The sequence below is a fragment of the Gouania willdenowi genome, chromosome 4 (assembly GCF_900634775.1).
Source record: "Gouania willdenowi chromosome 4, fGouWil2.1, whole genome shotgun sequence".
NCBI lineage: Eukaryota > Metazoa > Chordata > Actinopteri > Blenniiformes > Gobiesocidae > Gouania > Gouania willdenowi.
The window spans coordinates 12,202,110-12,215,392 of NC_041047.1; the positions used below are offsets into that span (position 1 = coordinate 12,202,110).

The window sequence follows — 13,283 nt, forward strand, 5'->3', positions numbered from 1 at the left end:
ATATAAATCTCTGTTGTTAATGTTTATTCTGACAAAGCCTTTATTTTCTGCAGCGGATGACGAAGGCCTTCTGAAGCTAAAAACAGTTTGTTCTAAACTATCTTTGATCAGACATGGGTTAAATTATTTAGTGCAACATAAAAACACTTGCAATGGCTTGCTAAAATATTCATACATACTTACAGCGACAAACATAAATGTATTTTATTGGGATTTTATTTTTTATTTTATGATTGACCAAAACGTAATTGTAAAATAGGAGGAAAACAATGCATGGTTTCCTGACTCAACATATTGTGGTGTCTCAAGTGATTTTTTTTTTAGATTGCCCTGTATTTGGCGCCATCCATCTTCCCATCAACTCTGACCAGCCTCCCCTCCCTGTCCCTGATGAAGAAGTCCCACCTGAGCTGTGGATCTCTGCAGCTCCTCCCGCCATGTATTGGTAGGCTTGCAGTAACTTGTCAATGTGCATGCTAACATGTTTAAAGTTTCACTGTTTTTTTTTTTTACATAACCCTGGATTTTGGTCTTCAGGATGCCGTTTGTTGACAAAATGTTCTCTAATGAATGTCTGAGGCCTTTACGGACCAACTGTGTTTAAACTGAGTAGATTGCACTAAAATTTGTTTCCACGCTACATTTTTCAGTTTGTTCTTCTTCATCTTATTATTATTTTTATTATTATTACATTTTACAAAAATGCAGCACTTTGTGTTGGTCCTTCACATATAATCTCAAGAAAATGCATTTACATTTTGGTTGTAATGTTACAAAATGGTAAATGGTCCTGTAAACAGCGCTTTTATTACCACTGAAGTAGCCCCAAGGTGTTTTTTAATAACCGCTCATTTACAGCAGAGGGATAGAGCTGCCATGCAACGCACTATTTGAGCATTAGGAGCTCAGACATAGACAGGTATAGCCCGGGTTCAAAACCCCAACCTCTCAATATGAAGACAACCCTTCTACCTCTACCACAGAGTACTTTCTAAAGCTACTGTATCAGTCTCTAAACGTTACTTTCTGGCTGTTTTCACTCACCTGTGAAAGCTGTGGTAGACGTCGACATCCAACGGTGCATCAGAAAATTGGAAGAGAAATACAGAGAAATTAGATCATCATCAAACATATTACACAGATTTACGGTTTAAAACATTTCTTGTTCACTTCTTTTGATGTGGCTTAAACAGAAACAAAAAATTGAGACGTAGCATTTGTGGTTGTTGTCAAGAGTGAAAAATGATCTTTCAAGGTGACAGACACATTAACGTAAAGCGCCTTACTCTCGTAAAATTCTTCCTCTCGTAAAATTCTTCCTCTCTGTGTTCGACTAGTTTAAAATTTAATGAAAAAACTAAATTTGAATGTCGAGACACTGAAAAGGGAGAACGAATTATGGAGCTGAATTTTTCTATTAAATGAAATACAGTTTCGATTTTTGTGTGATACACATTCAAACCAATAGATTCAGTTTGAAATTAGACCAATTCAGTGTCAGATCTTAAAAGCTACTATTTACAAACCATCAATTCATATTCACTTCCTACTGGCACAAGTTTTATTCCATATTAAACACTAGATCAACATAAGGATCTCTTAACAACGGATATCATCCAACTTATAAGGGCACGAGTAAGATTCTACATTTAGTTTGTAAAGCACTGTAGAGGCCTGATCTCATATATGATGTATGAAGGATCAAACCACAGAGAAACTTGAGTGCGAATGTGTGTGTGTGTGTGTGTGTGTGTGTGTGTGTGTGTGTGTGCGTGTGTGTGATGAAGCCTAGCCTTGATCCAAGGCTTTCAAACATCTTTCAACTTAACTTAAGTAGTAAATATTGGAAAAAAATCAGTTATTCCTCACAGATAACCTAGAGCTTAAAAGGCTTCAACCTGTGTTATTCGCGATGTGATGCTATGACCTATACATCATGCCAATGATGAAAATAAGCACCTTAGAAAACTTGAAAAAATAAAAACCTGAATGAATTTGTAGTTAGTTAGTAATTGGGAGCAGCATTGACGGTATCACCTTGTGTTTCGTGTGTGTGTGTGGATGAGGTGAAAAAGTCCTGGGTGTATGGCTGTAAAAGCACTGGTAGGTACAAAAACTGATTTACTTTGCATTACTATAAAATTCATTTTCTATAAAAGGTCACACAGAAGTCTGAACATAGAACAAAACACAAGTCTGGCACTCCTAAATCCATTTTTCAAACTTTTCCATTAACAAAAACTAATGTGTTTCTGGCCACTGTGATGTAATACAATATACTTGTGCTGTATTTTGACTTGGTGATATGGTTCCAGCTTAGTGTACAAAGAGCTTTGCTTTGTCAATTTGGCTTCATCAAAGTACACCTGGTTCATTAATCCAACACAAAAACCACTTTATTAATCTTAACCTTTACTGATTAGTCCTAGCAGTTTAAGTGGAGGGAAGAAAACCTTTCAATGCCAAACAACACCGCGTGGGCGACTTTGCTCCCTAAACAGATGGGAAAAGAAGGTGAACAGTAGCTTTATAACAGATTTTTGCCTTGTTTTTCTCAACTGGCAGCCAATGTAATGCCTCTGAATTAGTGTGTGAACAGTCCAAACTGCCCAGAAACTGAATTTTGTTGAAAAGCTTAAGTGTTTGCAATCCAAGCCTTGACTGTATAGTTAGAATACATAATAGCCTCTTACCTTTAACTGTAACTGTTCAGCCCTGCTGTTTGTTTTAAGTACATCTACACCGTTTACTTATTTATCTCACATCAGCCTGCCTGCTCTCTGCTTTTCTTTAGCTTTGGTTCCTACAGTGTTCCATTGAGACCAGAAAGACGTTTCATTTATTTATCAGGCAATGCATCTGAGGTAGACGCTCAGGTAACGTCTACACATTCTACATTCACTCCCTTTCAGCCAGTTTTAAAAGCCAGTTTGAATATTGATGTACAGTATTTTTTGTTTAATACCATCGGTGAAAAATCCGAGGAAAAGGACTCCCATCAGCAGGAACTAATACATGACAGCTGTTATGGATTCAGTGTCCTGCTGTTCTTTCATAGCTGTGAAGCACATTTATCAAGCTTTTCTTTGGTATTAAGCAGCTGAGTCACGGCATTTTAAATAAGCTAATCTTTAAGCCAGACTTCAATTGATAAAGAATTCAAAAATAAGAGTGAGATACATTCAAAATGATTTAGAATACTTCGTTATGCACAATTCTGCCATAAAAAACACAACCATTTGCACAAACACATAAAATATCCTTTTATTCATGGGGATCGCCATTTTGGAGATTTCAGCCAATCAGGTGTTTGCATATCATGTTCTCTTCATAAATCTATTCTGCTTAAATAAAACGTATATGGAGAAATTGCGTTCAACATTTTAGAGTTTAGTTATGTGTCATCCAGTAATTTTGACCTTACACTAACCATTAAATCATAAATGGGATTTTGAAAATGGCAAAGGGTGCAGCATTTGGATGAAACGATCAGCCATCTTACTATAGATCCAAACAATGTAAATTATTTATTATTGAATGCTTTATTAGAATAATTCAAATATAGTAAGGATGTGTTGACTTTGACATGATGATAGACGAGTATGGACTTGTTCCTGGGTCAGGAATAGGTTAGCATTTTGTTTCTTTACGTAGCATGTGTATACGGACACATTTATTTATGCAAATATGTGTATGTATATGTATAATAGATATGCATGTATGCATACATTTGTATAGGATATGCATACATATGTGGGTATGTGGAAATGCTCTTTGCTTTGATTGATACAGTAATTAGTGATTTTTTTTCCTTTCCTAGCCATGCTAAGTCTGACGTTAAGGTAAGTACGTAATGTGTTCACATTAGATAGTAGGGAAAGATTGAGTATGCAAGAAATACCCAGATGTATACTATATGCACAAGTATGCACGGTGGGCACACTAGTCATACTCACCCGCCCCATGATGCATTGCGAGCAGAACGTAAAATCATCCTGGGCTTCAAGCTATAAATACCAAAACAAAAGCTTCTCTTCTTGTCTTCCATTAGTTTTTTAACTCTTTTGTAAATAGAGCTCTTGTTTTGAAGTTAACCATAAGTTTTATCGGTAGCACAATGACAAGTCTCTGAAAATCTCCCATATGTCAGCATGAATTGTGGTTCCGCAAGTTTTATGGCTCAAATGACCACATGTTAATATTCTACTTGGTCACTTTCTCGCTTAAAATGTTTTCAGAACTTTCAAAGGTGGCGAATCAACAGAGATATTTAGCCTCAGTGTGCTTCAGGTTTTTGTCATTGTAGGTTCAAAATGCTGCTTAGGAAACTTGGAAGTATACTTCAGTGGGAACAGTCATCATCCTAATACTATATAGTAGACAGTATATACTCATTGAGTGTGTACTGTGTAGTACATTAGCATCTGATTTCGAACACAGCCTAGGAGGGACAAATATTTTTTTTTCATCCATCCATTCATTCCCTGAGTAATCACTACATTACAGTTTGTCAAACCTGACGACCTTCAAAAGCTTGCATTTAAAGTGCTTTTTATTGCATATGCAGATTCTAAATGGCCTCTAAATCCTACTGATACAGTTACATACAATAGTCTTTCAGTTGAGCCCTAGTCTCTGTAATTTAGGTTAAGTATCCATTTAACTTCTCCAGCAATACTCGGCTTCCTTCATTTTATTGCTACTTCATCACATCCTTGAAGCACTTTACTTATGAGAGATGCTCAACCATACAATATCTAATATTGTTTCAGTCCCTATTCTGACCAAGACCCTTTAAATAGATCTTCACAGCTTTTACGCCGTTACATTTGTTTACCCTCTCCTTATTCTGTGTTTTTTGTTTATCATCGCTTCCTCTTATCTCTGACTTCACCATCTTATCTTGGAGCTGTGCAAATAAGGCTATGAGCTGAGGCTTTAGTGCATGCAGATCTCCTGCTGCCATCCACATATCCCAGGCAATGCATGTGCTCTGTGAAGCCTAAGGCTGTACAGATAGAGCTCTGCAGTGCTGAGGACATGCACCGTCCCAGAGTGACGCTGGACAACAGGAGGCAGCCATGTGGAACCCTGCAGCTTCACTTCCAAACAGTTTATATTCATCAACAGGTTTGCCATTGTTTACGGTCTGTCTTCTGTCCATCAATGTGTAACATTTATTTTTCTGTATATTATGGCAGAACTAGTGACAGGGTTGGGGTCAATTATAATTGTGATTGCATAATTGATCATTAATTACAATTATGGCGTAATTATAACTGTAATTTAAAAAAATCTGTTGTTGTCGTAATCGTAATTAAATTGTAATTGAGATTAGATAATAGACTTTGTAATTGCAATTGCCATAAAAGTTCTATAATTTAACGCAAAACTGGGGAACCATGTGACAGTTCTATGTACAGTTCTACACATATGTAGTTAATTATTAAAATATGTTTTCCCACATTTTATCATTTAAAAATAATTGAAATCGAGGGGTATAGTGACATTTTCTTATTGATTAGGAAGCCTAACGAAGTAACCAATAAATAGGGAAGAAATAAGATGATACATATTTGTTTTAGTGTATTTTACAGCTGATTTAGGACACGTTATCATTAGAGATTCTAACACAAGAGGAAGGTTAACTTTTAATAGGTTCAGAACCTGTGATTAATTGTAATTGAAATATATTACTTGAGAACGTAACTGCAATTGTCTTGCAGAAGATAAAAAAAATGATTGTAATTAAATTAGAATTGGAAAAAATGCTGGTCGCTGTAATCGTAATTGAATATGGATAATTAAAAACATAATTGTAACTGAAAAATGTAACTGACCCCAACCCTGACTAGTGATGAAGTACGTATTTACACTTTAAACAACATAGTGATCTGTACACAAGAAGAACAAAGTGTGAGTATAAAAGTAATCATTAGTTTGAGCTTATAACAGCTTAACAGGCTAAACTATGTTGTTAGGTGTCTTTACAGCAGAGCTGGAACACCCATCAATACTGGGCAGTAGCTCCAAGCACCTCGTCCTCATGAGTGAACCCAGTGAAAGAGCTTTTATTTGAACATCATTTCTAATTCAACCCCTGGACGATCAGCAGGGTGCTTTACAAGCGTGAGCCGCCAAATGGAAAAGATGTGATATTAAGCACATCAGCACCTCCTGATTTACAGCCTGGTATGAAATCAATATTTGCTGTTATCAAAACATCAGCACAATTCGCCTGCACACCTGCATCTGACCTTGAAGCTCCAACCCATCAAGGTTACACGCACGCACACACCAGCCTGTGTGTAAAAACTTTTACTTTGCAGTATTGAAAAGAAAACTGTTGCCGTGGTAACAGCGTGCCTGCTCCTAAGGCTTTGGCTGGTCTTCACCGAGGACAACTTTTGACCTGTGTGCAGCGTTGGCCCTGGAGCATAAGATTATAGATAATTTACTGTATATATTGTTTCCTTTCCACAAAGTTCAGGGAAATGAATTTCTCTTTTTCTGACAGCATGTGTAAACAGATCCATATCAGCTTACTTTTTTTTTTTTTTTTTTTTTTTTTTTTTACCTTGTCTGCACATGCTTTCGAAGGTTAACACTACAAGAAGTGCAATCTTTTGACAGCAATGCATATTTTATTATTGCAATTAAATAAATTTATTTATTTCATTGCATAATTGTGACCGTCACCAGCCCTCCCTAGGGAAGGGTAAGAAATACTTTATTAAAGGGAGGATGTAAAAAAGAGAGGGCAGTGTTACACCAAGGTGAGGGGTTGGAGGGGGGTGGGGAAGTTAGCAGGGAAGAGGGATACAAGATAGGATATGGAATGGGTGAGGAATAGTTTTAAGTGATGCGATGTGAAATTGTGGTTGTGTATATTGTGTTTATTGTTGTGTTGTCAAGCCAGTTTGGTGACCAGTGTGTGGTTTAGGAATAATGGTGGTGGCTGTGAACAGAGGAAGAGGTGAGTGGAAATTCCATAAAACAGGTATTTGGGAACAACGTGTCTAAGGTTGAGCCCAGTATGAGTGTTATCCCACAGCCCAAGGCCAGTGCATCCATGACAAATGTATTTCCAAGTACCGCCACTGCAAAAACCCAAGAGCCGCCCCCGGGCCCGAAGAAGCAGTCAGGCCAGCAGCAAGAGCAGGCAGCCTAAGGGCCCCCGGCGACCACCCCACGGCCAAGCAGTCCCCCGAACGCCCCCAAGATCCCAAGCCGAGAGGCAGCCATCGCCCCCCCATACACACCGAGAAAGCCCCAAGGAGCCAAGGACCCAGCGCACCACGCCACCGATCCCACCCCAACCCCCAGACCCCCCACCCCATCGACCCCCCCCACCCCCCCACCCCACCCCCGCGCCTAACCCCCCGAGGGGAGGGCCCAGAGAACTCCCTGCCCGAGGCCCCAGCGGAGGAGCCGAAGCCCACACCCAGCAGACGACCAGAACCGCGCCGAACAGGCAGCCAGTGGGCACCCGCCGGCGAGCCCAGAGCCAGCAGGGGCCCGACCCCAGGCCAGAAGGACCCGGAACGGATGCAGCACCAGGAGCAGCCCGCCCAGGGAGGACGACCACACCCCAAGCCGCATAAGGCACCAGGGGGCCGCTGGGAGTCTCCCCGCCGGCCCCCAGGCACCCCAACCTAGCCCCCCACGGCGCCCCAGATCACCCTTCACTGATGCCGCCCGCGCCACGAGCTTCAGTTCTTTTTTTTTTTTTTAAAGCCAGGGCCCCCTCCAAGGGCCAAGCCAGACCGCCCCGCCGGGATGTGGCCCCCTATTCCGGCCCCCGACACCCTACCTCACGGGGCACTGCCCAAGCAGGGGCCGTACCAGTAGGTACGCAAGGGCGCGGCACGCGCCACCCGCCCCGAAAGACCCCCCCCCGGACCGGCCCGGCCAGCAGGCCCAGCACCCCGGGCCCCAGGAGCACCCCCCGGGACCAGGACCCCCCAAGGGCAAGCCCCCGGGCCAAGCCCCCCGGGACGCATCCCCCACCCCCGCCCGGGACCCGGCCACGGCCCAGCAGGACCGCACAGCCCCGGACAGCCCACGGCCAGCAGCCCAGGGCCCGCCGCCCCCCGGACAGCGCCAGCCACGGAGCAGCGCCCCCCGCCGGCCCGCGAGCAACCGGCGATCCCCACCGCGGGGACGGAGGCACCCCAACGGCACACATCAAGTGCGGGACAGCAGCCCCCAGCCAAAGATGCCCCGGACCCACCCACCAGTCCGCAAACGGCAGGATAGACCCACCAGGCGGCCGACAGCAACCTCCACCACCGGAACAGCTAGCGCCGCCCCCCAGTAAACAGCATCACCCCGAGGCGCCAAGCAACCCCGCCCCAACCCCGGCGAGGACACCAGCACCCCCCCAGCACACCCACCCCCCAAACCGGCGAGGCAGGCCGCCCCGGGCCCGCACACCGCGGGGCCCGCCCCCAAGGCCACCAGGAGACAAAGCAAGCACCAAGCCACACCCAAGGGGGAGAGGCACCCCCGCGCCCCACCCGGCCGACACAGCCCGGAAAGACCCCGCAAGGAGAGACCCCGGCAAAGCCCCCCCGAGACCCACCGCCACGCCCGACCGCCCCATCTTGATGTGCTTTTTGCTCTATGCAGTGGCCCAGCCACCAACAGAGGGGCCAGGCCCCCACCGGAGAGGCCCAAATATGTGTACCAACCCACCACCCTGTTATGGTGCCTCTCCATTCCCCAATGGAGAGGCACTTCCCGATCCCCTGTGTGAATGTGTGTGTTTGGTGAATGTATGGGGTGTAATTAAAAGAAGGGGGATGGAGGGGAGCGGTGCTCCCCCTCCAGCCTCTGTGGATTTATGTGTATGTGGTGTAATAGGCCGGAGGGTGTAAAAGATGATACACCCTCCGGGGGGTGACATGTTGAGATGCGATTAAAATTGGAGGGATTAGTAGGGCAACTAGAGGTGGGAGGGCCGCCCCCACGCCACTACATAGTAACACAGGTGGCGGCCCCCTCCACCCCCAGCCCCACCATCCAGCCCCCCAAGGGTTGGGTATTGGTGTGTGGTGCATTTTGTGAGTGAGCCAGACCAGCCGGGGAGGGGGGTGAAGTGAACATGTAGGAGGCCTGTCCAGTGTGAGCCGGGCCCGTCCGCGTGGCGGGCCACGCGAGAGGGTAGATGGCGCAGACGGGCAAGTGGCACTGCGGGCCCCGGAACAGCACAGCCGGAGACCCCCCCCCACGGCACCCCCCAGACCGCGCCGGCCCTGCGGAGCACGGCGACACCCCCACCCCCGGGCACAGCCAGGCACCAACAACATCCCCCGGCGCCCCAGGGGGCGACCCCCGCCGCCCGCCGGCCCGGAGCAACGCCACCCCGCCACCAAGGGGAGCGGCCGAGCGGGGGGGAGGCCCATGCCCGCACCAGGGCCAGCACAGGCCCACCCGGCGCCACGATACAACACTCTCCACCGGGAGGCGGCCCCGGCCCCCCCGACGAGAGAGGACGCCATCCACCGCCAAGCAGGGCCATCCCGCCAGCCACGGACCGGCAAGCCAGAGTACCGAAGCACCCCCAGCCCGGAACCGCCCCCCCCACACCAACGGCGCCAATAGAGCCCCCCCCCCCCACACGGAGGCAATCCCCGACGACCCACGCACCGGCACGAGACACCCCCCCGACGCCAGCACACCCCAAACAACAGCGGGCCCAAGGCCACCAGCCCCGCCCCGCCCAAGGCTGCGCAGCGCCGCCACGAGCCGCGGCCGGTCCCCGGGCAGATGGCCGGAGAGCACCTCCCCGGACACGTAGCCCAAGGATCCGCCCCCGGGGCACCCCCGCCCCGGAATCGCGCCCACGGCGCCCGGTGCACCCAGCCAGCAGACCAGCCAATCCCAACGCGGATCCACCGGGCCAGGAACCACGCGCCGCGCCCCCGCACCCCCGCCCAATACGCCCCCCGGGGGGCCCCATAGCACCCCTCACCCCACCCCCTAGCCATAACGTCCACACCCCGGCCATTGCGGTCGTACAAAAAGCCCCCGAGGGGGCCCCGCCTAGCTCGTCGCGCAAGCGACATCCCTAGCAAAGGTGCGCCCCAGGGAGCCAAGCCAAGGACCCGCAAGGGCCGACGGAGCAACCCACAGCCACACCCCGCCACCCAGCAACCCAGGAGGCAATCGCCGACCCCGGGCAGCAGCCACCCCCAAAGCTACCCCCACCCCGGATCCCCCCGGACCGGAGCCAAGGACCCCACCACCCCAGGCCCCCAACGAGACCACCCCCCAGCCAACCCACCCGGCACGGCACCGCCCGCCCCCCAGGCGGGAGCCACAGCCCCCCCACCAGCGCCCCAGGCCAACGGGAGCCCCCCAAACCCAACCCCACAGGATGGCGGGCGCAAGAGCAAAGGAGGAGGAGGGGGGGAGGACGAGACAGGGGGACAGGGAGCAAGGGGAAGGAGCGGCAGGGGAGCACGCAGGGCCCCAGCCCCAGAGACCAACCAGATGCGCATGCAAGGGGCAACGGCGCCAAATCAAACAGCCCCGGGACCCCGTGAACATATCAGCTTACTAAATGTTTACTATCAACACAGTGCATTTCTGTGAAAGGATGCAGATTTAACTTAAATACAGTGATGATGACTCACATTTAAGACATTTTGGGTTAGAGCTTAAAAATACCTGCTCCTTCTTTGCAGAGTTTACGCACACATACACACACAAATACAGTGTGTGTGTGTGTATACACATATACAGTATGTGTGTGTACATCACCCCATTCTTTCTACTCTGCACTGGCTTCCAGTCAAGTTTCGAACAGACGATAAAATTTTAGTTCTTACTATCCAAGCGTTACATGGCCAGGGCCCTCAAAATATCTTGGACTTGTTGTGCCCCTACACTTCGGGGCGCAGTCTTTGGTCTTCAGACCAGGGTCTCCTAAAAATCCCAAAAACTAAATTAAAAACCGGGGGAGACCTGGCGTTCCAGTCTGTGGCCTCAGACTCTGGAATAACCTGCACCAGTCTCTCAGGGAGCTCAACTGTGTGGCTACTTTCAAGAAACTGTTTTTTTATTATTTTCATTTATTATCATTTTTATTATGATTTTATGATGCTACTCCCATGATGTATATGCACCCATGTTTCATTATTCCTTTATGATGTTGCACTCGTATTAATTTCTCCACTGCTCTGTAAAGCACTGTGATTTTATCTGCAAAAAACGCTTTATAAATAAATTACTTACTATGTATGTACAGTATATATTACAACTTCAACTACTATATCAGTCCACAGTCTTAAATATTGATATGTAAAAAATAATGTTCCTCCACTGCCTTACTATGTGCAATAGTAGCCATTACTCATTGTAAAACCCCACTTATCGTTTATTTATATATTTTCTGTACCGTTATCTTGGCCAATATCTATTATTTATTTGTTTCCCCATAATTTCCCCGTCTGTATTTGTATTTAGCTTTCTTTCTTGTTTGCTCTTTGTGTCTTTGGCTGCTGGAAAATGTTAATTTCCTCACTGTGGGATAAACTATAGTATAACCTAATCTAACAATAGATGAAATTGAAAATATCCACTTTATTGTCCGTCCTGAAGCAGTGACAAATATGTTTTTTTGACAGCCACAAAAACAATAACAATTGCAACAAAACAAATAGATATTTTAAAAAAATATACTGTACATGCAGTTTGTTGGCTATTTGATTTAGTTTTGTGAAGATTCATTATCTGCAGGGAGAATCTAAGCTAAGAATACTTCACTATTAAATATGCACAACTACATTAGTCAAGTGTTCTGTGCTGGTTTTAGTCATCCTGATGTAAAAAGAGAGACTGTCTACTGTCTCCTTAGGTAAGGACATTTAAATAAAGCAACTTTCATGTTGTAAATCACAAAAACTAGCTTTAAAAAAACAATTTTTAACAATTTCACGAGTAGGCACAGTTTGATGCCAGTGCTGAATGAGCCTGTTACTGATTATAATTGGCTAAGCACCTTTTAGGTGCCTCAGGGAGTGATCCCCAATCTCAGTGCCTTGTTCTTTAAACACAATAACACATCCACACTAATGTGACATGAAGCAGATTATTGATCCTTTTGTTTACAAGGGCCAGATTGCGTAAACAAGGCAGAATTGTGTGTATCTCACAATTTAACACTTTCACAGACCTTTATCTACATCTCTGACTCACTATAGCTGACAAAGAATGCTGGCAGTATGAAAGCATGAAAAAGCCAAACGTCTTTTTTAGCTGCAGCCAGATTTCTATCATTTATAGATGATTCCGCTCCCAGCTCTCCATTATTCTTTTAACTTAACCCTGCCATTACCCATCACCTGTTCTCCCTTCTTTCATTCTAAGCCATCGCTCCCCTTTAAAAACACCTTCATTCCAATTTCTCCTCTCCATATTTCATGCATATAATCTTTTAATGGAGTTAACCAATGGAGAATTACTGTGCAGCCACAAGGGGATTCAACTCATCCATTATAGTTCTGAATTTTATGCTAAAAATAGAGACCAGGGGATCACACATATACATACATATATATATATATATATATACACATATATATATATACTGTATATATATATATAGTTTGCTGATGTCCTGTTCACAAAGTAAAAGCTAATATTAAAAAAACAATTATTTCCTCAACATATAATATCAATTTTACACTTTTTTTTCCTCTTTTTTTACTTTTAATACATAAATTCAACAGCGTGCACAAAATGAATGCATTGCCACATAATTAGGTACACCCGTTCAACTGCTTATTAACACATATCTGCCAATGACACGAATCTTAATGTACTTAATGTTAAAATGCATTTTTCTGTGTGGAGTTTGTATGTTCTCCCTATATTTGGATACGTTTATTGCACATACTGTGTTACAGATACATGCATGTTAGGTTTATTGCAGTGTTTAAGTTGCCTTTAGGAGCGAATAAAAGTGTATCTTAACTTTTTCAAAAATTAGTATTTGATCATGTTTATTAAAGTGTGTTAAAATGCAGAGTCCCCAGGATTACTGAGAAGATGTTTTCATACTGCATTTTATTTTAATTAATTTATATTTGAGGAAGTTTAAGTATAGAGTACAGATGTGCTAATTCATATATATATATATATATATATATATATATATATAATTAAAAAATCTACATGCTACATTTTTTTTTACCAACTCAGACATTTCAGCATTTTAATTCCAGGCAACCCCAAGGTTGAAAAACACTGGTGTAACCCTCCTAATGGCTGATATA

General features: G+C 45.2%; 1 protein-coding gene across 3 annotated transcripts in view; it reads right to left on the reverse strand.

Moving 5' to 3' along the window:
• LOC114462419 (homer protein homolog 3-like) overlaps positions 1–13,283 on the reverse strand; it is a 62,261-nt gene that overhangs the window by 16,437 nt on the left and 32,541 nt on the right. For all 3 annotated transcript variants that reach the window (XM_028445229.1, XM_028445230.1, XM_028445228.1), the window contains one exon: positions 1,045–1,053. In XM_028445229.1, the coding sequence (XP_028301030.1) occupies positions 1,045–1,053 (9 nt within the window). The remainder of the gene's footprint in view (positions 1–1,044; positions 1,054–13,283) is intronic.